General features: G+C 39.9%; 1 protein-coding gene across 2 annotated transcripts in view; it reads right to left on the reverse strand.

Annotated features, from left to right (window-relative positions):
* Positions 1-26,728, reverse strand: part of Ttbk2 (tau tubulin kinase 2) — a 118,853-nt gene that overhangs the window by 48,834 nt on the left and 43,291 nt on the right. For both annotated transcript variants that reach the window (XM_028767143.1, XM_028767144.1), the window contains 3 exons: positions 8,580-8,653; positions 2,845-2,985; positions 641-745 (listed from right to left, as the gene is read on the reverse strand). In XM_028767143.1, the coding sequence (XP_028622976.1) occupies positions 641-745; positions 2,845-2,985; positions 8,580-8,653 (320 nt within the window). The remainder of the gene's footprint in view (positions 1-640; positions 746-2,844; positions 2,986-8,579; positions 8,654-26,728) is intronic.

A 26,728-nucleotide genomic window follows, 5' to 3' on the forward strand; every position in this document is an offset into this window, starting at 1 on the left:
TTCCCCATCAAGGCCCCATCAAGGGGTTCCCTTTTGAGAAGGTGCAGGACTGGAGCATGTTCCAGCTTGCTTTATCAGCCTGCTGGTGAAGAGATGAAGGTGTGCTTGGTGCACTACATCTGAAAGACTTTCTCCTGACAAGACTCTAGCTAGACTCCCTCTCAAGTCTCTTCTCAAGTTGGCCTTGATTAAAGGGCATCTGTGTTTGTCTTTGCTGGTCTAGTTTTGGAAAAAATCTTAAGAGGTTAGTTTAATAAAAACCCTCTACTTGGACTTTTGATCAAATTCCTCATGTCCATCTCTCTATTTCATCATTCTGGTATGTGCCTTCAGCATACTTTGAACCATACGCAAGTTCACCAGAGAAGAACTTTCTCCTATGTATCACAAACCATTTTGCTAATACATCACAAAGTTAAAACTGAAGCCCCCTACTGATTAAATGCAGCTAACTCTAGACTCTAGTTTCTTAACCTTATAATTTACTAATCTGGCTTCAACACAAACATCTGTTTTTTTTTAATTCACTGAACTTCATCCCCTCCTCCTATCATTCATTCTGATACATAATTAACATTTCTTTAAAGTGGTACTAGAAATAATAGTTTATCAAATATTAGATAGTAATGAAAAAGCTTACTGGTCTGACGTCACCACAGGAATTGGTAAATTGTCGGGCCAAGCCAAAATCAAGCATAAAACATTTCCTACACGTACTGGGAAAGCGTCCCATGGCGAAGTTTGACTAGAAAAAAATAAAGATGGAAAATACATATTGTAATAAATCAGTCTGCCTATATTTTACCCTTCATGTTTATAGCACATTTCAGATACACTACTGTAAGTCTATAATTTTTAACTAGGCATTAATATATAGTATAATTTGGTTGCTGGTTCTACCTCTCAAGGGAAAATTAAAGTTTTTCATACTTGAGTGTTATTATAAATACAATTAGTGACTTGAGAAAGAGTTGTTAATGTCTACCATCACAGAAACTGAGCAAAAATAAATTTAAATGTTTTTATAGTTACATATAATGATCTAATTAAAATCAGAACTAGAATCCCTTGAAATTCTAGTCTATGTTACTGCTTAAGTGACGACCCAACCTCCTACACAAGGAAAGCTAGGGATGGGGAAAATGAACATTAACCTAAAAGAATTTGTATTGTTTCTCAATCTTTAGTTAAGTATAAGTGCTAGTCATGATGGTGTATACCTTTAATTCCAATATTAAAGTCAGAGGCTGGGCTGATCTCTGTAAATTCAAGGTCAGCCTGGTCTATATAGCACGTTACAGTGTAACCCTAACTTAATAAATAAGCAAACACGCAAGAAAATTTCCTATATGAATCATAAAGCTGAGTCACACTAAACTTAAAAATACAATTCAGGGAAACATTCCAAAATAGACCAAGGAAAAAACATTTTACATTTTTCTCTTAAAAAAAAGAAATTCAGTGTAGCCAGGTATGATGGTATATCCCTTTAATTCCAGTGTTCAGGAAACAGAAACAAGCCTTAGTTACATTATTCCCTATCTCAAAGCAAAAAATAAAACAGCCTCAAAATCTAAAGGCTATGTAATGTGTCAAATGACCGCATTTGGAAAGATAAATATGCAAATAAAGGAATTTGTAATGGTAAAACGCAAGCTATTATATCATTGTTTTTTTTTAAAGTATTATTTTACTTTGGAGCTTTCTGATGAAATGGAAAGTTAAGTTTTTCAAATACTGACAGCAAAAGGCATTGAATGACAGTAAAGTACTCTATAACCGTAAAGATGGCTCTACACTGCCACGCTGTGACCCTTTCCTACTTTACTCTCCCCATATAGCAGCTGACCGGAAATAAATCACTTCATCATGCTGTTTTACTTAAATGTCCTATTAGATAATAACCAGTTTCTAGTTTCAGAGTGGTTCTAATTCCAAAAGAAGAACCCACTTTGAAGAAATTTAGTTTCCATTTTCATGTAAGCTAATTTTAGAAATGATATAATTAACAGGTGGCTATATTTTTCAAATGTACCAACATCAATTAAATTTATAAATGTGGGATATCAGAAATGGGTCATCTTTCATTATGAAGAATAAAATACCAGATAAAAAGGAAGAAAAGCATACTTTAGTAATGGAGACAATGATTTCTAAGAAAACCAAAACGGAACAAAAAAGGGGAAAACAAATCCTATTTCCACAGTAGCCCTTAAGAGAAGGTCTTGACAAAATGAATAACTGGAATCAGAAAACACACAACTCAAGCTAATGATTTATATGTAAGGCTGAATAATTAGCAATGCTAATACACCTAATAATAACTGGCAAGCACACAATTTGTGCGACTGTGCGTGTGGGGACCAAGGACAACCTCAGGCACAGTTTCTCAAGCAGGCTACAGTTGGTGGGCCAAGCAAGCCCCAGAAATCCTATCTCCCTGTTCAGCACTTTGAGTACTACCATACACCACCATTTATAAAAAACAAAAAACAAAAAACAAAATCAAACATGGGTTCTAGGGATTGAACTCAACACTCAAGTCCTCAGTACTTTAACAACTGAGCCATCTCCTAGCCCCCAAGCATAAAATATTTTTAATTTAGCTGGCAAGCAATATTTTATGGTATGAGAAAAGCTATTGAAAATAAGCTGTAGCTTCAAAAAAAAAAAACCCTAAGAGATAAATTACTTTTACTTTTAGGGCATTATGGAAATAAAAGTATTATCTGTATTTAACAACAACATTTACAGAAAACTACATTTACCATACATTTTGTCTTCTACTAGCATTAGAAATACCAAACAATAGCCTTACATGCTTGGAATAGAAAAGGCCCCTACCGGTTTGATGTCTCTGTGAAGGAATCCCACAGAATGTATACTTTCAATAGACTCCAGAATCTGTTTCCCAAGACGAAGAGTAGTGCTAATAGTGAATGTGCCCCGGGATTGGCTACGCCGAAGATCTGCCAGATTCCGACCCTATGGAATCAGATAAAATACAGTCTTAGTCTTGTGATAATGCCTAGAAAACTGACCGTTCATTGTAAAATACCACATTATAAAATGCTCTGACTGAAACAGCAAAGCTCTTGCGTAAGGTGTGTGCCATGGACCACCCCAGTCGGGTATGGGAGTCCCTGGGATGAGGGTCCTCGAAGGCTAGGTGGGTAAGGACTTGGCGGTGACAAACAGAAACACAGGGGCAGTTTGAATCTGAGTGTATTGTGCAGCTCTCAAGCAAGGGCTCTTGTACATAGAAAAATCAAGTATTACAGCTGCTAGGAGATGTATACAGGAAAGCAATCACCAAAGCACAAGAGTCATCCAAGCAGATCAACTCTAAAAAGATATATTCAATAAATCACAAATAGAACAGGTAACATTATTATTATTATTTGACACAATAAAAATCATTCAAGTATTACAACTCTAAAAGGATGTATTCAGTGGGGCAGTCATCCAAGGCTGGTGGCAGATCTCCAAGAGAAGGTCAATTCATCTTTATAATCAACTATTATTTAACATCTAATACCTGATATTTTATAAATCTTCAACACACAAATTTAAACTATTTTAATTCTTCTTATTTAAGGCTTTTTTTTTTACCATATACCAAAGCCCTCCTCCAATGACACACGTGTAGCCATACTGAAATTTTATTATTGTTTTATTGTAGCCATATGAAGTTTTATTTATAATACTATTATGTAGCTTTGTAAATGATTACAAAGTAAAGCGTCAGTTTCCCTGGAGGCAAGATCATGTTAGTGACTCCATCTCAACGGATGATTTCTTACCCATTTTCTTTGCTTAAGATCTTGGCGTAGGCTATCAGGAACATGTTGTAAATAAGAAAAGTTATAAGAGAAACTAAAACGGGTAAGTTGCCATGAGAGCTATAGCTCAATGTTTTGTTCCTGGCAAGAGTTCCACAACCAGTCCCAGGAGGCCCCCCTTCTTTTGAAGTTTTCACCTCAGTCTGTGGAACTTGTCACACAGATTCTACTGGGGTTGGTGTGGCAGGTGTGATCTTCTAATTCAAAGAATATGGTCTAATCACCAAAATGACAATAAGCATTTTCTCAGAAGGGCTCAAGCAAGGTTCAATCCCACTTGTGAGGGAGAAGAAAACAATTATAGAAGGCAGAGGGAGGGAGGGACCTAGAAGGGAGAGGGGAGGAAAAAGGGAAAGGGGAACATGTTCAGGTATGGTGGGGGAAGATAGGAGAGATGCCTTGAGGGCCAGCAGAATGAATGGTAATATGCAACCTGGGTGGGTGGGTGGGGACCCTTACCAGAGACCCGGGAGGTGAGAGACTCTTAGAACTCAAAAGAAGTGACCTTAGGGGAAATGCCCAACAGTGGGGAGAGGGAACTCGTAGAGCCCACCTCCAGTAGAAAGACAGGGCATCAAGGGGAGGGATGAGGTTGCCATTCCATAGTCAAAAACTCTGATCCAGAATTGTTCCTTTCTAAAAGAACTGCAGGGACAAAAATGGAGAAGAGGCTGAGGGAAAGGTGGTCAGGACCAGTCTAACTTGGGACCCATTCTCAAGGGGAAGCATCAAGGCCTGACACTATTACTGATGCTGTGGTGTGCTTACAAACAGGAGCCTAGCATGGCAGTTCTCCAAGGGGCCCAATAAGCAGCTGAGTGAGACAAATGCAGATACTCACTCCCAACCATTGGACTGAAGTTGGGGGCACCTGTGGTTGAATTAGGGAAAGGCTGGAAGAAGCTGAGGAAGAGGGTGACCCCATAGGAAGACCAGCAGTCTCAACTAACCTGGACCCCTGAGATCTTTCAGACATTGAGCCACCAGCCAGGCAGCATACAGGAGCTGGTCTGAGGCCCCCGACACATATACAGCAGAGGGCTGCCTGGGCTGGCCTCGGTGAGAGAAGATGCACCTAACCCTCAAGATACTTGAGGCCTTGGGGAGAGGATGGACATCTTCTTGGAGACAGGGGGGAGGAGGAATGGGATGAGGAACTGTGAGAGGGTAGACCTGGAAGGGGGCAATGACTAGACTATAAAACAACAAAATAGATAAAAATTAATTAAAAAATTAGTCAAGTGTGATGTGATCAAAGTATCCAGGGGCAAAAATAGTTTGAACACTTTTGTTTGTAACTGGAATCCACATTTGCTGATCATTGCAGTGGAAGTGACATAGATAAATAAATATATATAAAAAAAAGAATAAGCATTTTCTGTAAAAAAAAAAAAATCTATCTGTCTCTGTCTCTCTCTCTCTCTCTCCCCCTCTTTCTCTCCCCCCTCTTCCCCTCCCCCCCCTTTATGTACATGACTAGGAGTGCCCTTGGAAACAAGAAGACTACATCTGATCCCCTGAAGCCGGAGTTTTAAAGATAGTTGTCTGTTGTTCAACATGGGTGCTGGAAACTTAACTCTAGGCCTCTGAAGAGTAACAAAAGCTCTAACTACCGAGCCATCTCTCTCCAGCCCTATGGATAACCATGCTGTTAGTAACCAGGTTTCTTTTCTTTTTTTTTTTTTATTTTTTTTTTTTGTTTTTAGTAACCAGGTTTCTAAGTCATCATGTTTTGCTTTACCCTTGCTATTAACAAAACATAGACTTGACTCTTTTTCCTCTTCTTTTTTTCCTTCTTTCCTTTCTTTCTCCTTCTCTTTCTTCCACAGACCCCAAGCCCCCTCCCCATCTCTTTCTTGTTTTCTTACATGGTTTTGTGTAACTCAGGGTAACTTTGAACTTCCTGTGTAATCAAGGATGACACTGAACTGATCTTCTTGACTCTACATTCCAATTCTGAGATTACCAGTGTGCACCACCATGCCAAGTTTATGCAAATGCTGGGGATTAAACCCAAAGCCAGAGCTTCATGCATGCCAGTCAAATGCTTTCTCTACTAACTAAGCTACATCATCAGCTCCTCAGACATGACTATTATTTATTTATTTAGTGACTATTTTTTAAAAATATAAAATACAGATGTTTGTACTTCATTTATATTGCCATGATAATCTCCCTAACAAAAAGCAACATAAGAGAGGAAAAGAGGTCATATGGCTTACACGTTTCAGTTTGTTTGTTTGTTTGTTTATTTTGGAGAAGTCAAGATACCAACTCAGTCACATCACATTAATAGTCAAGAAAAAGCAAATAAACACATCTTTGCTTGCCTCCTTAGCTAGTTTTCCTCTCTTTCTCAATGTTCAGGAGCTCCTGCCTAGGAAACAATGGTGCCCACAAAGGGCTGGAACTCCCTATATCAAAGAAAAATCAAGACATTCCACCACAGCTCTGACTACAGGCTAACCAGATCTAGATTAATCCCCCTTTAAGTCTCTTCCCAGGTGACTCTAGGTTGCATCAAGTTAAAACTAACCAGCACCAATATCCAAAACGGTATTCCTCGTCACTACCCAACACACATTCCCTGCCACTACCAGACACACATTCCCTGTCTGTCACTACCTGACACATATTCCCTGTCGGTCACTAACTGACACACATTCTGTTACTACCAGACACACATTCCTTGTCACTACCCAACACACATTCCCTACAAGTTACTTAAATTTCTACATCAGTTTTTTTAAATAAAAAAAGACTAATTATACCCACTTCATATAATTTTATGAGAATTAAATAAAATCCATATGAAGTTTTTGGAATACTGCCTAGTATTCAATAAATGTTAAATACTGCTATTATTGACAGATATTATAGGAAACAGAAGGCTAAAAAGGCCAATAAAAGTTTAAAAAAAAACAGGTGGTAATATGAATACCTGGTGTGAGTCAGCTAAAACCTGAACTAGACATCCGGACAGGGAGCTGGGACAGGATGTCTGAGGAACACAGAGTAAGCGATGATGGATGTAATCTCTTACATAACTAATTCTGGCAGAATTCCATTTTTGTGTGATTGTTTTCTATCGCTGTGGCCTTGAGACTGGAGGCAAGCGTCCCTGACGTGACCTCTGCCTGTGCAGCTTGTGTACTCCATCCGCTAGTATCTGGGCAGGTGGGCTGTCATGACCTGATGTCTACAACATCTGCCTGCCTGTTACTTACTATGTGTGCTGGTGAATGCGTATGCTACATATGCTTAAAACTTCTCATATTCTCTTTGACCTCCTATTGTCCTGTGACCCTCTCTTGTCCTTGGTATCAACTATATGCATATAGTTCATATTAGCAGCTAATTTGAGGGAAAAAAAGGAACACATTAATGAACTGAAAAATGTAAAAAGGCAATCACTTCAAAACATGAAAGTACACTAAATTTAGATGGTGAATCATGTAACCACAGAAAGACTTTAAGGGTCAGTGAGATGGGTCAGTAGGCAGAAGCACTTGTTGCCTAGTATGACACCTAAGTTTAATCCCTAGGACCTACATGGTAGAATGAGACACCCAACTCCCACGAGTTGTCTTCTGAAGTCCACACACACCATGATACATTCTTCAAACTCCCAATTAATTAATTTTAAACAAGACCAAGCCAGCCATGATAGCACACAGCTGTATCTTAGAAATTAGGAGGCTAGCTGGGCAGTGGTGGCACACGCCTTTAATCCCAGCACTTGGGAGGCAGAGGCAGGTGGATTTCTGAGTTCAAGGCCAGCCTGGTCTACAGAGTGAGTTCCAGGATAGCCAGGGCTACACAGAGAAACCCTGTCTCAATAAACAAAAAGAAAAAAACAAACAAAAAACAAAAACAAAAAAAGTAATTAGGAGGCTAAAGTAGGAGGACCCTGAGTTTAAGGCAAATCCTGCCCATAGAGTCAGTTTAAAATCATCTTGTGCTACTCAGTGAAACCATGTTTTAAAAAGATAAATAACAACAAAAATATAGTTTAAAGAAAGGGTAACATATCTTTAGGTCTAAGTCAAATATTGAAGAGCACTGGAGAAACAGGAAAAGTCTTCTGAAGAGAAGAGACACTTAGGCCTGGGTTTATGAATTTAACTCAATGGCATGTAAGTATTGTGAAGGACAATAAAGAATGCAAATGTCAAAATAAAGTCTGCTGGATATGAAAGGAAACTGAGAGCCAACAGTTCAGCCAGTTTGACACTTGGAGGTGACTGCACTGTGTGTGTGTGTGTGCAGGGGACAGGCAGTGTCGAGGACAATGGTCTCCCACGGCAGCTCTGACTCCCGTCTTCTCTTTCTTAGCTCCTACTCCTTCAGCCCATTCCTACTCCATCTCCAGGGGAAGGAGCAATGCCATGCTGACAGAAAGAGAAAGCACTCATCCTCTTCTTCAACTATGCTTACAACTTTAACATAGTGGCTGAGACTCAGAGAGAGAGAGTGGAGATCTGAAATGTCCGAGGAAGAAAAGATGAAAAGGGAAGGAACTTGGAAGGATTTATACTGTAACCCACAATCTATTTGAGATTAAATTTATGCAAAATGACAACTAATAAAGTTGTTTTTTAAAAAATAGATGATATAACAAATTTCATTTGTATAGCATACATAAGAATTCTGTCATTTGTTTATTCAGTATTTACTCTAACTAGGTATTTTGATCAAAACTAAAAGATTTTAAGACACATTTTCAAGGTAGCATACCTGCAATTGCATGACCACGTAGTTGAAACGATCATTTCTCCCACAGCCAATAAATCTACAAACATGGTCTTTCCCTGGATGAAAAGAGAAAGAAAATAGTGGAAAAAGATGTACTATAGTCTCTCTTTTTAAAGGTTAATAAAATGGATTTCTGTGTTATATTTTATGACTTAATATAGACTATATGAAATATGTTGAGATTGTAAAAAACAGAAAATTTATATTATTTATTTTTATCCACCTATTGCCAGGTTCTCCTCTGCTCCTTGCATACTCAAATAAATGGTAAATGAGTAAGTAGAGAAGTAAATTAATAAGGGAATAAAGGTGAGTTATCCAGAAAGGAAAATATTTAAAAAGTCACTTAAAATTACCCTGAGCAGACGCAGTCAGGGCTATGTTTAATATACTTATTTGACACACATTATGACACACACTGTTTACATTACTGCAGCAATTCCGTGATTGTTCTTGCTCTCACTGATTTGGATCAGCCCACTGCTTTTCAACCCAAGCTTAACATGTGAAATCCAAGGAAATACTGGTTGAGATATATAGACGGACTGAGACTTGTGCCAGTCTCCTGATTTTAAAAAGTATACTTCCATCCCAAAAGGCAACCAAACCCAGGAAGTTACTGGGCAGAGAAGACAATTGGCTCAACACAGAGGGAGGAGGGGGAGCAGATGCAGACAGTGCTGGGGCACTACATGGAGTTTTGCGTTCCATGGAGAAGAATCTCAACTGTGTGTATAGGTCAGGGTTTCCCACTGTGGCTACTCATCAAACCCACCCAGGAAACAAAGATTCCCAAATGCAACACTGGCTTACAATCTCTATAAGAAAGATACAACTTTTCAAAATTCTATAAATGAGCTGAAGGCAGGGCAGAGACAGAAAAGTTTAAGGCCAGCCTCCACTACTTGAGTTCAAAGCCAACGGAGTTAGTATTCTGTCTAAATTCCACCTCCACAGTTATCTGGCAACACCCAGGTATGTTCCTCCACACAGTTACCTGGCAACAGCCAGGTAGGCGTGCCCACTATAAAAGGGGCTGCCTGCCTCCTCCTCTCTGTCTTCTCTAGCTCCTCTCTGTCCCCTCGCCTCTTTCCCCTTCCCTTCCCTCTCTCTCCACGTGGTCATGGCCGGCCTCTACTTCTCTTCTTTCTCCGCCATCTTCTTCTGTTTCCCCCCACCTTTGCTCTCTGCCCTGAATAAACCCCCTCCCCTTTGGAACCGTTTGGTCTGGTATTGTCTGTTCTAAGCTGCACACCAAAGTCTAACACCTGGGCTAAATAATGAGAGTCTAACTCAGAAGAGGAGAATAAAAGCTATGTGAAAATAAAGAAGAAATTTTAAAATATAAGTCTGCAACTTAGAATATAAATCAGCATAAACAAAAGTCAAGAAAAAAACCTTCAAGATTACCCTGACAGGTATTCTCAGAAAAATTTTGAGACCAGGTTATAACAGAAATGGCGAATTCTATAGAAAAGTTCAGGAGATAATCAGTGGATAAGTGTGCTTGCTGTGCATGCATGAAGACCTGAATTTAGATCCTAAGTACCCACATTAAAATCCAGATGTGGCTATGCACACCTGTATGTGACTCAAGTGCTGGATAGGCGGAGACAGGAAGCCTGACTTTCGTGGGTTTTTTTTTGTTTGTTTGTTTGTTTTTTGAGACAGGGTTTCTCTGTGTAGCCTTGGCTGTCCTGGAACTCACTCTGTAGACCAGGCTGGCCTCGAACTCAGAAATCCACCTGCCTCTGCCTCCCAAGTGCTGGGGATGAAAGGCATGCGCCACCACCGCCCAGCGAAGCCTGACTTTCATGGTCAGGTTTTTGTAAAGCAGTGAGGCAAAGAGCAATAAGGGGGATGACCAATTTCTTCTGCTGATCTATTTACAGTGTGCACACACACACACACACACACACGCACACACACAAGCATTGGTTACTCATATAAATAATTAGGCAGTCACTAGAGAAGAAGGGGTACAGAAGCCAATTTATAAAGAGTAAATAAGGCCGGCAGTGGTGGCGCACGCCTTTCATCTCAGCACTTGGGAGGCAGAGGCAGGTGGATTTCTGAGTTCAAGGCCAGCCTGGTCTACAGAGTTCCAGGACAGCCAGGACTACACAGAGAAACCCTGTCTTGAAAAACCAAACCAAAAAAAAGTAAATAAAAATGAGACACTGAGAGTGGACAATCCTTGAAGCTAGCTTGTAAAAATAAAAAGAGAAAACACTACAGGCTAAAAGATAAAAAAGATTAAAATAAGTTTCAAAAGTAATCTGTCCACTTAGAATAAAATACAGCCAAGACTCACTTTGGCCAGCCGTTTGGTTTTTAGACACAGGGGTTTTGTTAGGATGGCCTTGAAATCTGCATTATCCTGCTTTAGATTCTTTTTCCTCTTCTGTTTTTTTTTTCTTTTTTGGAATTTCAAGCCTGTTAATTTGTTTGTTTTGTTGTTCTGTTTTCAATCTGGGTTATCAGTTACTACACTGATGATGAATTAGCAACCTTTCCCTCAACTTCAGTCACACAAAAAAGTTTTAATTAGTCAATTTGTTGTCAATACTTTGAGAATCTTCGTTCAAAGCTGGACATACACTGAAGTGAATATAGCACTTGCAAGCATGCATCAAACCTTAACACTGTAAAAGAACAAAATGAAACATGAATGCTGGGATTAAAGGCGTGCGCCACCACCGCCCGGCTTCCCTTTTTCTTTCTTTCTTTTTTTTTTTTTTTTTCGAGACAGGGTTTCTCTGTATAGCCCTGGCTGTCCTGGAACTCACTCTGTAGACCAGGCTGACCTCGAACTCAGAAATCCACCTGCCTCTGCCTCCCAAGTGCTGGGATTAAAGGCGTGCGCCACCACCACCCGGCTTATTTCTATTTATTTATTTATTTACTTATTTATTTATTTATTTTGGTTTTTCGAGACAGGGTTTCTCTGTGTAGCTCTGGCTGTCCTGGAACTCAGAAATCCACCTGCCTCTGCCTCCCAAGTGCTGGGATTAAAGGCATGCACCACCAATGCCCAGCTTTTTTATTTCTTCTAAAGACAGGTGTTAATCCTGCCTCAGTCTCCACATTGTAGGATTACAGGTATGGACTACTGTGCCAGCTTTTTGCATCATGTACATTACATCAAAGACATTTCAATCATATAAAAACAAAAGACAATGCTAGATTTAATTCCTTTTAGAATGGTCCTCTAAAATACCTATATTATACAAAAACACTTTGTCTCTTGCTAATAAAATTACCCCGGTGTTTTTGTTGTTGCTGTTGTTTTGGTTTGGATTTTTGATGTTGTTGTAGTTGCTGCTGCTGCTGCTGCTGTTGTTGCTGTTGTTTCTTATGACAATGTTTCTCTGTGTAGTCTATGGCCTCCAACTCAAGAGATCCATTTGCCTCTGCCAGTCTGAGCTGGGAGCTGATGCGGTGCCACAGAGCTCCATACCCAAATACGCTGGGAGAGAGCTGGTCTCCCAGGAGTGCCGATAAGCACCAATAAGACCAAGACTTCTGCTCAAATTACTGACCCAAGAGGGAGCCACCCAGAGCCATCAGTACACAAGAACCATGGAACAGCCAGGGACAGGATCCCTCCAGTTTCCGTCTGCACTCTGGAGCTGACCCTGTGCCACAGCTCTCCATAACCAATTCCTCCCGGAGAGAACTGGTCTCCCAGGAGTACTGACACACAGGCTTTTAGGAGGGACAAGCCACAGTCAGAGACAGCAAGACCAGCTTAACACCAGAGATAACCAGATGGCAAGAGGCAAGGGCAAGAACATAAGCAACAGAAACCAAGGCTACTTGGCATCATCAGAACCCAGTTCTTCTCCCACCACAGTGAACCATGGATACCTCAACACACCAGAAAAGCAAGACTCTGATTTTTTTTTTTTTTTTAGTTTTTTTTCCAGACAGGGTTTCTCTGTGTAACACTAGCTGCCCTGGAACTCACTCTGTAGATCAGGCTGGCCTTAAACTCAGAAATCCACCTGCCCCTGCCTCCCAAGTGCTGGGATTAAAGGCATGCACCACCAATGCCCTGCAAGACTCTGATTTAAAATCACATCTCATGATGATAATACAGGACTTCTGGTAGAAGACCTTAAAGAGGAAACAAAAGAATCCCTTAAAGAATTACAAGAAAACACAAGCAAACAGGTGAAGGAATTGAACAAAACCATCTAGGATCTAAAAATGGAAGTAGAAACAATAAAGAAATCACAAAGGGAGACAATCCTGGAGACAAAAAACCTAGGGAAGAGATCAGGAGTCCTAGATGCAAGCATCACCAACAGAATACAAGATATAGAAGAGAGAATCTCATGTGCAGAAGATACCAGAGAAAACATTGACACAACAATAAGAAAACGCACAATGAGAAAAGTTCCTTACCTAAATCATCCAGGAAATCCAGGACACAATGAGAAGACCAAACCTAAGGATAATAGGTATAAAAGAGTCCCAACTTACAGGCCCAGTAAATATCTTCAACAAAATTATAGAAGAAAACTTCCCTAACCTAAAGAAAGAGATGCCCATAAATATACAAGAAGCCTACAGAACTCCAAATAGACTGAACCAGAAAAGAAATTCCTCCTGTCACATAATAGTCAAAATACCAAATACACAAAACAAAGAAAGAATATTAAAAGCAGTAAGGGAAAAAGGTCAAGTAACATATAAAGGTAGACTATTTGCCTCTGCCTCACTAGCACTGGGATTAGAGGCAGGCACCACCACTGCCTAGCCCACCCTGATGTTTGTTTGTATGCTGTTTAGCAGTACTGGGGATTGAACCAACTATGTTGTACATTCTAGGCAAGTATCCTGTCCCCAGCCTTTTATTTCACTTTTAAAGTTGAGGCAATCTCACTGAACTGCCAAAGAGCTCAGTGAACTTCTGACCCTCCTGTCTGCCTCAAGAGTGACAAGATTATAGGCTAGCATTATACAGTGTTTGTTTGCTTGTTTTTTGTTTTTCGAGACAGGGTTTCTCTGTGTAGCCCTGGCTGTCCTGGAACTCACTCTGTAGACCAGGCTGGCCTCGAACTCAGAAATCCGCCTGCCTCTGCCTCCCAAGTGCTGGTATTAAAGGTGTACACCACCACTGCCTGCCTCCTCCATGGCTTCTGTATCAGCTCCTGTCTGCCATGGCTTCCCTCAGTGATGGAGTGTGATTTAAGAGTTAGAAGGTGAAACAAATCCTTTCCTCCACAAATTACTTTTGTTCATGGAACTTACCACAGCAATAAAAACCCAAGAAAAAAATTGTATATACGTATATATGTTTGTATATATGTATAACATACATACATGCATATATATATATATATATATATATATATATATATATATAAAACAAAGCTAACAACAAATTATAGATTAAAAAATAAAAAAAGTGTGATTCAATCCCTATTAAAATCTTTTTTTTAAAAAGATTTATTTATTTTATTTATGAGTACACTGTAGCTGTCTTCAGACACAACAGAAGAGGGCATCGAATCTCATTATGGGTGGTTGTGAGCCGCCATGTGGTTGCTGGGATTTGAACTCAGGACCTCTGGAATCAAAGTCAGTGCTCTTAACCGCTGAGCCATCTCTCCAGCCCCCCTATTAAAATCTTACTTGGCTTCTTTGTAAAAATTAGTAAGCTGATTCTTAAAAGTCATATAAAATCACAAGGGACAAAAATGGCCAAAATAATACTGAAAAAGAAAAAGCTAAAGTACTCAATATTCTTCACTTCAGATTTTACTAAATAACATAAATAACTTTAATCAAGCATAAGGATTAATATATTGATGAATAAATAAAATCTAAACTTCAAAAACTGAATAATCCCCCCCTAAACATTACAGGCTACTACGATTGCTCTTGACTGCCCTTACTTAATAGTAAGACCCTATTGCTGAAGGCACCACATACCTGAACATGTACATGAAGAAATCAAGCTGGTACCAACCTGGAAGCTTCACTCCTACTGGCTAGCTTTCATAGTGCTGGAAGATTCTATGGACACTACTGGGGGAGAAAAGTCATCATCAGTCTTACCCAGCTGTGTCCCCTGTGAGCTACAATAATGACTGGCCTGGCAAAGTATGCACCCACTGCTGCAATAGTGGCAGAAACATTGCAGGAGCAACCAACCGCTTCTTCTTTTTCTTTTTTTTCCCCCACTGGATTTAAAATTTGCTCCATAAGACAGATTCAATGCCTGATACCATTAAACAGGCTAAAAACCTGTCACTGGCTAGATCATATAGGCCCTAGACAAGACCCTACTACTATTATTCCACTAAATGGACATTGTATTAAACTGACTCCTAATAACTTATTATACCCAGATTAATCTCTCAATCCTCATCAGAGAAGTTGCTTTTTGTAGTAGATGAATAGTAATACAGAGACCAACAAGTGGTCAACATGCAAAGAATAAGAGACTACAGAGTGCTCAGCCCTAAATGGTTTCTCTCTCTCTCTCTCTCTCTCTCTCTCTCTCTCTCTCTCTCTCTCTCTCTCTCTCCTCACGGATTATCACGGGAAGATCCAGAGGGAGTGGATCTGTAGTGAACTAATGTTTGCTACACATGACAGCACAGTTGCACACATGGCAGGACTGCATGTACAAGACCTGCACAACAATCAAGCCAGCCAAAAATCTCAGAATGGGTGGGGAGGAGCTCAAGAAATTCTACTCCTATTTGAAAAGCTACTGGCAATTGATGGCTACTAGGAAGAAAAATCATTTACTTCAGGGATATGGGGACTCACAGAGGCTAACTACGCTCGAGAGCAGATGGTCCTACACCCATACAGTGTGTGTGTGTGTTTTGTGTGTGTGTGTGTGTGTGTGTGTGTGTGTGTGTGTATGAGAAACACTAATGGACTCTGTGGGTATTACATTTTTGGATTTCTTTTTTGTATTGCAAATGGATCATACAGTATATTCTGATTACACTTTCCCTTCCTCCAATCCTACCAGATCCTCCCCACTTCCCTACCCTTAATCTAATTTTTTAAAAGAGAGAACATAGAGTGGAGAGATGACCTAGCAATTAAGAGGACTGGCTGTCCTTCCAGAGGGCCTAGATTCAATTCCCAGTACCCACATGGCAGCAACAACCATCTATAACTCCACCTCTAGGTACTATGACCTTTTTTGGCCTCTCACACACTGCACACATATGGTGCACAGACATATATGAAGACCAAATACACATACAGATAAAATTAAAAAAAAATAAGTGAGTCCATGAAGTTGGGATGGAGAAGTGCAGGGATGGGGTGGAGGTAGAGGAGAGGGATTGGGGTTGACTGGATCTAAACACATCATTTGAGTGTGTGGTGGTTTCAGTGAGAATGGTGCCCAAAGGCTCCTTATTTGAATGCTAGCCTCATTGGCTGAACTGTTGGGAAGGGTTAGAAGGTGTGGCGTTGTTGGAGGAGGTATATCCCTAGGCATGGGATTTGAGGTTTCAAAACCTCAAACCATTCCCAGTTAGCTCTCACTTTCTGTCTTGTGCTTGTGGTTCAGAATGGAAGCTTTTAGCCTGCTTGCCTACTGCCATGATGGTCATGGACTCTAACCCTTAGGAACTGTAAAACTGTAAGCCTCCAACATTTTTTTTTTGAAAGGCAATACAAAGTTTTACTTTTAAATGATTACAACCACACCAAATACCATGTAACAAGCTGAGTCCTAGCATCTAGTGATTTGGGTTAGGAAACACTAACAGCAGCCCAAACAAGCATATTCACTGTCCTAAATCATCCAGGATAGAGTACTATAAGGCTGGCTGCTTCTTCATAGGAGCTAAAAATAGCTATTTACTTCTTTTCATAGACAACACCCCTGACATTTAAGAAAGTAAAAAGAAACAATTTACTCCCTTTCTTTCTTCAAAGAATTTTTTTCTATTAGATTAATAAAAGAAAAGTCAACATTGATACCCATTACTTGCACGAACACACAGAAAAACAGGTGACACACACTCCTTAAAGACACACAAGGTAAGAAGATGAAACTTCAGGTGCCTAATAAGTCTGTACAAAAAGCTAGATTTTATACTGTCAAAAAGTGAAGAGTCCTACAACAGCATAGAGAAATAATTTAATGCCTTCCAGAACAGAACTCAAGCTCTGTGGAGGTTTCCTCTTCTATGGGGGCAGATCCCATGCCAACCCACAGGCTCTTCTGCCTCCTACCCGTTTATGTGGTAGTTTTCATGGATTTCTGTCAGATGTCACACACAAAGGCCAAGAGGTTATCCAGGACTTCATCCCTGTTCTTCTCGAAGTAGTTCTGGAGGATGGTCATCTTCTCCTGGGTCTCCTTCTTCACCTCACTGCTACAACTGCCATGGGACCCCAGTGCCACAGCTTCCTTGGCCTTGAACTCCTTCTCCCTCTGCAAGCGGTACTGTTCTATTTTCAGCCTAGGCTTCTCTGGCCTGCTTGAGCCTCCAGTTCTTTCACTTGCCGGCCTCGGATACCTTCTCTGAAAAAGCAGCCAGTGTTCTTAACCACTGAGTGGTCTCTCCAGCCCCTGAATTTTTATTTTTAAGACAGAATCAGAAATACAAGTTGGCCTTAAACTAATGATCTTCTTGCTTCCATCTCTCTAGTGATAAAGAGAACTGACTCATGTAAACTGTCCTCAGGCTTCCACATTCATGCTGTAGAACACATGTATGTTCCCCCTCGCACATAGTCACTAAATAAATAAATAAATCTAATATTTTTAAGAGCAAGAAAAGAGGCTGTTGTAGATGGCTCATTGGGTAAGAGTGCTTGTTGTGCCAGGAGTGAGGACCCAAGTTCAAATTCCCAGCACTCATAAAAATCCTAAACACTGGGGAGCAAAGCTGGGAATTTGCTGTTAAGCCAGCCTAGCCAGAGCAGCGAACTCCAGGTTCAGTGAGAGACCATACATATATCCAATGAATAAAGAAGAGAGTGAAAGATGAAGATATCCAGTGTCTCCTTGGTCCTCTACATGGGCTGACACAACCATATTTTGACCCTCCAGTAATGTGAAAGCTCTGAGACTTAAGGAATACACTACTGGCCAACTAAAAGCAAATACTCTAATGCTACAAAAACTGGACTGCTGGAGGGCCACATAAGCAGCAAAGCCAGCCGAGCTCTGTCAGTCTAGCATCTACTCCTGCTATCCACCTGCTCCCCAGCAAAAGAAACCACACAAACTAAAGATGTATCCTAGCAGAACTCTTCAATTATCTCTGCCACAGGAAAAAAAAACTAACATATGAGTCCTATCTTAAGAATGATACTAATTTAAGCTGTTCTAATGGTATGCAACGTTATCACACTTTGCATTTTTCTAACATTTAGAGTTACATTAAAATTTCTACCCTATATCTTTAAATTTGCCTACTAATGTCTATTTTTTTTCATTAAAATATTGTTCTTACTGTTGCATTTCAGAACATTTGACACATTCCATCAGTCCTTTACAAATGCATGAACCCTGTCTGTAGCCTGCCTTTTCTTTCCCTTTGTATTTGTTTGAGACAGTGTCATGGTCTCACTGTGCAGCCCAGAGTGGCCTCCTCAAACTTACTACATAACCTAAGCCTGCCTCAAAGTTTAGTTCATCTTGCCTCAGTCTCCAAAGTGCATCAGCGATTACAGGTATGTGCCCACATGAAGCACTCTGGCTTTATCCTAACAGTATCCTGCAAACAGACCTTTGAATTTAACACAGTATAATTCATCATTTTTTCTCTTTTTGTGAATCATGATTTTAGTGTCATCCAGGGAACTTCGTTGCAAAATCAGATCATAAAGAGTTTATTCTGTCTTCTACAAAATATATAGCTTTTTAAAAAATCATATTTAGAGGATTCACCTTATTTTTATAATCTATGGAGGATAGGCTGAAGTTTATTATTTTGTATTTGAGTGGCTATAGTGCTGGATTGATCTCAGGGCCTTTGAAGTCCTGGACAAGGTCTGAATCCCGCCACAGCTCCTATGTGGGTCTACTTCTAAAATCCTTTTTCTTTTCCATTGTCTCCATGTCTACCCATTTGCCAATATAATCTTGATTATGCTTTGCATTGGTTTAAAACACTTTCCTTTTTTATGCTTATATGCCTTAATTGACAAATATCTTATGTAAATGCAATGCTTCCAAATACATACACATTGTGAACTATCTTAACCAAACTAATATGCTGTGTATTATCACACATACTCAGTTTTGTTGTTTCGAAAGCACTTAAAATCTTATCTGTAGAGCCGAGCAGTGATGGCACATGCCTTTAATCCCAACACTTAGAAGGCAGAGGCAGGTGGATATCTGAATTCAAATGCACACGGTCTACAGACAGAATTCTAGGACAGCCAGGGCTATACATTAAAACCCTGTCTCAAAAAACCAAACAAACAATAATCTTATCTATAGTTTAAGTTTTTTTTTTTAATTGTTTTGGCAATTCAAGGTCTTGATCTTTCTACTGAAAATGTTTCTGGGAAGTCCAGTGCAGTGGTTATACATCTACAATTATAGAACTTAGGAGACAGAGGCAGATGGATCAAAAATTTGAGGCCAGCATGGGCTAATAAAGTGAGTTCAAGGGCCTTCTGAGCTCCAAATCAAGACATGGAAAGAAAAGAGAGAGGAACTAAGGTAATCTGATCTGCTTCCTTGTTTTTGCTTGGTTTGCTTTAAGGCAGATCTTACACAGCCCAGGCGGGCTGTAGACCTGACCTATTGATAAACTGGTTTGAATTCCTGACCCTCCCGTGCCTATCTCTCAAGTATTGGGATTACAGGAAAACACTACCATTCCCTTTGATTCTTTTAATAATGCTCTATATTCTATGCTTCAGGTCAGAAAAATATACACACACACACATATTTACTTTTTGAAATTGTATTTTAATTTAATAAAACAACAACAAAACAACACACACATAATCTGATTACTCTCTGTTATCTGACCCCAGACATTATGCTCAGTTGTGTATTTTAAGAATTGTGTGTGTATGTGTTTGTGTGTGTACTCTTTTAGATTTATTTTATTTTTTTAAGAATTATTTATTTGGGGGCTGGAGAGATGGCTCAGCGGTTAAGAACACCAACTGCTCTTCTAGAGGTTCTGAGTTCAATTCCCAGCTACCAAATGGTGGCTCACAACCATCTGTAATGGGATCTGATGCCCTCTTCTGGTGTGTATGAAGAGAGCAACTCAAATACATAAATAAATAAATCTTTTTTTTTTTTAAAGAATTATTTAGCTGGGCAGTGGTGGCGTACGCCTTTAATCCCAGCACTTGGGAGGCAGAGGCAGGCGGATTTCTGAGTTCGAGGCCAGCCTGGTCTACAGAGTGAGTTCCAGGACAGCCAGGGCTACACAGAGAAACCCTGTCTCGAAAAACCAAAAAAAAAAAAATTTATTTATTTTATGTAAATGAGCACACTTTCTCTGTCTCAGACACACCAGAAGATGACATCAGATCCCATTACAGATGGTTGTGAGCCATCATGTGGTTGCTAAGAATTGAACTCAGGACCTCTGGAAAAGCAGACAGTACAACTAAACTCTGAGCCATCTCTCCAGCCCCTCTTTTAGACTTATATACAAACAGAAATAACTTTAATTCTTTTCTTTGTTTGTGGGTTTTGCTTTCTTCTTGAAACAGTGTCTCCTTGGCCTCAAACTCATGATCTCCTCCCTCCATCTCCTAGAAGCTGGTGATTACAGGCATACACCATTCTGCCTACCTTCTTTTTCAGTGCCATTATTTCTTCAGAAACATTTTTTTTTTTTTTGAGACAGGTCTCACTCTATAAGTGGCCTGGAACTTGGTATGTAGATTGTGATGGCTTTGAATCTCCAGAGATCTGCCTGCCTCTGCTTCCTGGGATAAATGTATGCACTACCATGCTCCATGCTCCGCTACTTTCCATGTTTTTGTTACTCTAAACTCATTTTCTTCTTGTCCTGAGTCTCTGGTGATACAAATGCTAGACCCTCTGGTACTGTTACTGTTATATAGGTCAAAGAGGCTGCTCTTTTTTTTTTTTTGGTTTTTCGAGACAGGGTTTCTCTGTGTAGCCCTGGCTGTCCTGGAACTCACTCTGTAAACCAGGCTAGCCTCGAACTCTCGAACTCAGAAATCCACCTGCCTCTGCCTCCCAAGTGCTGGGATTAAAGGCATGCACCACCACCGCCCGGCTCAAGGCTGCTCATTTTTTAAATCTTTTTTCTCTTTTAATTTCTACGGATATATTTTCAAATTTGCTGCCTCATTTGTCATGTCCAATCTACTGCTGATTCCATCCTCGGAGATTCTCATATCCATAGAATATTTCTCAGTGTTGCATATTTCACTTTGTTCTTCTATGCGTAATTTGCTTCTTGTTAAGATTTTCTACCAAGGGCTTTGAGCATGCAAGGCAAGCACTCTACCAATACCAAGATATACCCTAGTCCTATCTATAAATGGTGAATATGATACACTTAGTCCAACTTGTTAAAGGTGGGTGATGTTTTTTTGTTTTGTTTCGTTTTTTTTTTTTTTGTTTTTTCGAGACAGGGTTTCTCTGTGTAGCCCTGGCTGTCCTGGAACTCACTCTGTAGACCAGGCTGGCCTCTGCCTCCCAAGTGCTGGGATTGAAGGCGTGTGCCATCACCACCCAGCGGGTGATGGTTTTATAAGACTAACCAATTTTGAATCTGATTCATAGTGGAAAAAAAAAAAGAAAGGGCAATATAAAAAAAATCATAAAGAAGGCCAGCGCAATCCCTCTGTGGGACAGCATGCTTCCAGAGCTCTCGCCATCCCAGCTCCCCTTCTCTTTTCACTTTCAGTTACTTATTCCTTCTTTAAAAGAAAACAAAAACTAAGTTCTCTGAAATTCTGAAAATCAGAGTTTCTCTAGAGCTGAGTGAGAACTTTGGCATTTGATATTAGAAGGCCTTTCAGTACAGACGCTTTCTTCATCCTGGTCATTTTGGTGAGGTACAATGGAAGAATGATTCCCAAATCACTCCTGAGTTACAAAATATCCAGATGAACATGCATGATGCTGCAGAGGTGCCTTTTGCTGGGCTGCTGAAGTCCTCATTAAGAAAGGGTCTGCAGAGGGCAGTGCTAGCTCCAAGATGCCTTGTTCAAGATTGGTCCTGCATAAATAATTTCCTCTTGCCTTTGTCTAATTTGGCCAAGATTGCAACTATTTTTATTTTAAAAATCCAGATACCAGGGGCCCTGGCCCCAAGAAGCAATCATTATTAGTTACTCTTGGGTCACAGCTGCCCACATACTATGTGAAACCACACAGCCATGTGACAGTAACTTTTATTTGCCTGTTGTAATTGTTACCTCCAACTCTTACTGCCTCTGTCTGCTCACCTAGGCCTAGTCCTGGAGTTAGAGCGGCCCATGAGGAAAATGGCAAGTCACAACTCAGGGTTATTGATAGGGAGGTAAAACTAATAGCTTAGATGGAAGCTATCTGCACAGTTCTAGTGCTGATTAAGGTTTGTTATAAATATAAAGGTTGTGTGTCTTTTATCTTGCAATTGAATGATCAAAGGCCAGGTAGTAACCTCTGATTGAGATTAAACATTATATACAACAAATATCACTTTCAAACATGGGTGCTTCCTTCTATAAACTAACTTTACCTTCATTGTTTGGGATTAAAGGTATATACTAAGGGTGTGTCTGTATTCCAACCAAAGAGATTAAAGGTGCGTGCTGACCACATCACAACTAGAAACAGGCTTTTTCAGTAAATAACAAAATCTCAGGGTTCACAGTGTGATCAAAACCTCTGCAACAGTGATAGGCAAGAGCTGGGCAATGTGCAGCACTACAATACACTGAGGTGTTAGTTAACACTAACATACTGTGATACAAACCATTAAAAAGTAAGAAGACACAGAGTAAGAATGTAACTGATGAGTTATAATTACCATTGCAGTCTTGTTAGCTGTGTGTGTGTGTGTATGTGTGTATGTGTGTGTGTTACTGGGAATTAATCTCAGGGCATTATTGATAGGCAAGTTCTTCTGCATTGATTTACATTTACAACTGCTTATGAAAGAAATATGTTTGCATGGTTTTTAAAAAATTTCTTAAGTATAAAAATGTATAAAGGAGCCGGGCAGTGGTGGCGCATGCCTTTAATCCCAGCACTTGGGAGGCAGAGACAGGCGGATTTCTGAGTTCAAGGCCAGCCTGGTCTACAGAGTGAGTTCCAGGACAGCCAGGGCTACACAGAGAAACCCTGTCTTGAAAAACAAACAAACAAACAAAAAAAAAACAAAAAAATGTATAAAGGAAAAAAGTAAATGATAATCTATTTCTCTGAACTCTCTATTTCAAATGCCTGAGGGCTTAATAGTGTACTTAATGTACAGAGCATGTGTAAATAAACATGATATCCCATTAGAGAAAGTAGATCTGTTCTTTAAAATAGTCTGAATTTTTAAGATATTCTATTTGTCATTTTTCTAAATCCAGCCACAAGAAAAAGGAGAGGACAAAACAATGGGGCAGGGCACAAGCCCATAATTCCAGCTAATTGAAAGGCTGACATGCATGAATCACAATTTCAAAGCCAGCTTGGCCAACTTAGTGAGACTCTGTTTCAAAGTGTAAAATAAGTCTAAGAAAGACTTGGAACAAGGTATACAGTTCAATTACTGTTGGTTACTTAGCATGTAGGAGGCCAAGGGTTCAGTCCCTAGTATCACAAAAAGAAATACACTAAAACGGGTGTGGTAGTATATGCCTAATTCGGCATAAGGTATGTGCAAACAACAGGATCATCAGTTCAAAATCAACCTTCGCTCCACAGTGATCTGGAACCACCTTGGGCATCAAGAGACCCTGTTACAAAAAAAAAGAAAAAGAAAAGAAAAAGAAAAAGGAAAAAAGAAAAGAAAGAACAAAGACAAAAAGGAAGAATGAAACTGTGACGGTTTGTATATGCTTGGCCAGAGAACGGCACCATTAGAAGGTGTGGCCTTGTTGGAGTAGATGTGTCACTGTGGGTGTGTGTTGTAAGACCCTCACCCTACCTGCCTGGAAGCAAGTCTTCCCCTAGCAGCCTTCAGATGCATGATGCCTGTCTAGATGCTGCCATGTTCCTGCCCTTGATAATGGACTGAACCTCTGAACCTGTAAGCTAGCCCCAATTAAATGTTGTCTTTTTGGGGAGTGGAAGGAAGGGAGGGAAGGGGAGAGGAAGGGAAAGGAAGGGAGGATGGAGTCCGTGAGATGGCTCAGTGTGGAAGCACTTGCTGCTCAAGCCCTGAGTGCAATCACTGAAACACAGTTTAGGGTAGAAGGTAGAAGGAGAGAACTGACTCCACAAAAGGTGTCCTCTAGACATCACAAAGCTATCCTTATGAGTGTGTAGGCACACACAATTATAATATAATGTTTACAAGGCTAGACTGAACAAATAAAGATCTCAGAGATCTGCTAATATACTGTGACAGAATGACAGACATCAGCATGTAAGAATATGTAAAAATAACTTTAAGAGGAAAAACAATATATAGCTTGAAACATCAAAAGAGCATAAAAGAATAAGGGTTACAGTGAGGTATAAGGTTCCTTTGAAATTGACAGTCTTCTATAGTTATGAGACCGATGGCTTAATCCAGTTATTACGTATTTTATATTATTTTTAAGTTTTTATGTTATATGTACAGGTGTTTTTGTATCACATGCAAGCAGTGCCCACAGAGATCAGATAAGTAAGGGCCTTGGATTTCCTAGAACTGAGTTACAGATGATTGTGTATGCTGGTCCTCCAGAAGAGCAGCCAGTGCTACTAACCCACTGAGCCATCTCCCCAGCTCTATTTTGTCTATTCTTAAAAGTGGGGAAAGGGAGTAGTCACACTTGGTAGGAGTAGCTGGAGCAAAAAATGCAGCTGCTCCCTGTAACAGTAGTGCTTATTCCCACCTCTCAGTTTACACTCTAGCATACAAGACAAAAATAAAAGTTAAGACTTCCGTATCTATAATATCAAAGTTAAAGAAAAAAAATCTCCCAAATAAAAAATAGTTACGTTCTTCTTAATGGGCTGAAAGAAAAAAAGTCTCTGTACTTACATGGGTAGGATAAATTAATTTCCAGTTGACATATTAAAGAATAAAATAAGTTATCAAACAACTGAAATTTACTCTCATTTCTTGATAGTAATGTTTGAGATTTATTCTTATTTCTTGATAGGATGTTTGACAGGTGTAGTAGCACACACCTATAATCCCAGCACTCAGAATACAGAGACAGGAGAATCACTACAGGTCCAAAGACAGCTTGGTTTATAAAACAAGTTGCAGGCCTACCAGGGCAGCAGCAAGATCTATCAAAGGAAGAATGAGAATAGGAAGAGAAGAGAGAAGAGAAACAGAGGCTCTGAGATTAAGCAACAAAAGTTTTATACCTGTTCTTAGTCAAAATTTTCAGTCATTAATTATCACCTCATCAAAGGGACTATAAACACAGGACAGCCTCATTTGTACTTAGGTCACACTGATCACTGACTACACCAAGGAAAGGAATTACTACAGAACAGAAAACCAAACAACACCCAAAGTCACAGAGTTAAGGCAGTGATGTTCTTTAAAATGATTTGTTTTTATTTTATTTTATATGCATTGCCTGCAACTATATCTGTGTCGGAATGTTGGATCCCCTGGAATTGAGAGTTACAGACAGGTGTGAACTGCCACACAGCTGTTGAGAATTAAACCTGGGTCTTCTAGAAGAGCCAGTGTTCTTAACTGCTGAGCCATTTCTCCAGTGGTTGGGTTTTTTTGTTTTTGTTTTTTGTTTTTTTTGTTTTTGTTTTTGTTTTTTTTAGGTTTTTCGAGACAGGGTTTCTGTGTGTAGCCCTGGCTGTCCTGGAACTCACTCTGTAGACTAGGCTAGCCTCGAACTCAGAAATCCACCTGCCTCTGCCTCCCAAGTGCTGGGATCCACCACTGCCCGGCTTTGTTTTTGTTTTTTTATTTTTTTTAAACTGATTTATTTATTTATTTTATGTATATGAGTACACCATTACTCTCTTCAGACACACCAGAAGAGGGCATCAGACCTCATTGAAGATGGTTGTGAGCCACCATATGGTTGCTGGGAATTGAACTGAGGACCTCTGGCAGAGCAGCCAGTGCTCATAACCACTGTGTCATCTCTCCAGCCATCTCCAGCAGTTTTTAAATGAACAAAATTTATTACTTTGAGATTTTTTATGAAAACATACATATGAATGGAAAAATATATCTATAGAACATATGTTTTACATTTTATGAGTGTACAGTATACATGTGTATATGTACATTTTCACATGTATGTTCACATGTGTGTATGCTCTTGCATTTTACTCAATGAGACAAGACTTCTCAATCAAACACAGCCTACTCTGGAGGCCGCCTAATAGGCAGCCGACACACCTGCCTGGATTTTATGTGAGTTCTGATCATGTAAATGCTGCCCTCATGCTTGCCCAGCAAGTGCTTCAATCACTCAATCATCTTCCCTAGAATATTTCTAAAGAAGCATTGTTGTATTTATATATACAATTTCATAATAAACAGAAGTAAGTGAACAATATAGAAGCTTTTAAAGATCCTAAGATGACTCTCTTTGATAAAAAGATACATTAATTTTACAAAATTTTCTAAATTCCCCAAATATTGAACCCTTTAATGTACAAAAATAAAATAAAAAAGCTCAAATTCTCAAATAAATAAAATTATTTTCTGGAAATTCCAAGTAACTACTTGCACTATAATAGTCGGCTTTTCTGGCAGGCATGGTAGTATACACCTTTAATCCCAGCACTCAGAAAGCAGAGGCAAAGCCGGGCGGTGGTGGCGCACACCTTTCATCCCAGCACTTGGGAGGCAGAGGCAGGTGAATTTCTGAGTTTGAGGCCAGCCTGGTCTACAGAGTGAGTTTCAGGACAGCCAGGGCTACACACAGAAAAAAAAAAACAAAACAAACAAACAAACAAAGGCAGAGGCAGGGACAGAGGGGCAGAGGGGCAGAGGGGCAGAGGGGCAGAGGGGCAGAGAGGCAGAGAGGCAGAGAGGCAGAGAGGCAGAGAGGCAGAG

The sequence above is a fragment of the Grammomys surdaster genome, unplaced genomic scaffold, assembly GCF_004785775.1.
Source record: "Grammomys surdaster isolate TR1022 unplaced genomic scaffold, NIH_TR_1.0 170, whole genome shotgun sequence".
NCBI classification, from domain to species: domain Eukaryota; kingdom Metazoa; phylum Chordata; class Mammalia; order Rodentia; family Muridae; genus Grammomys; species Grammomys surdaster.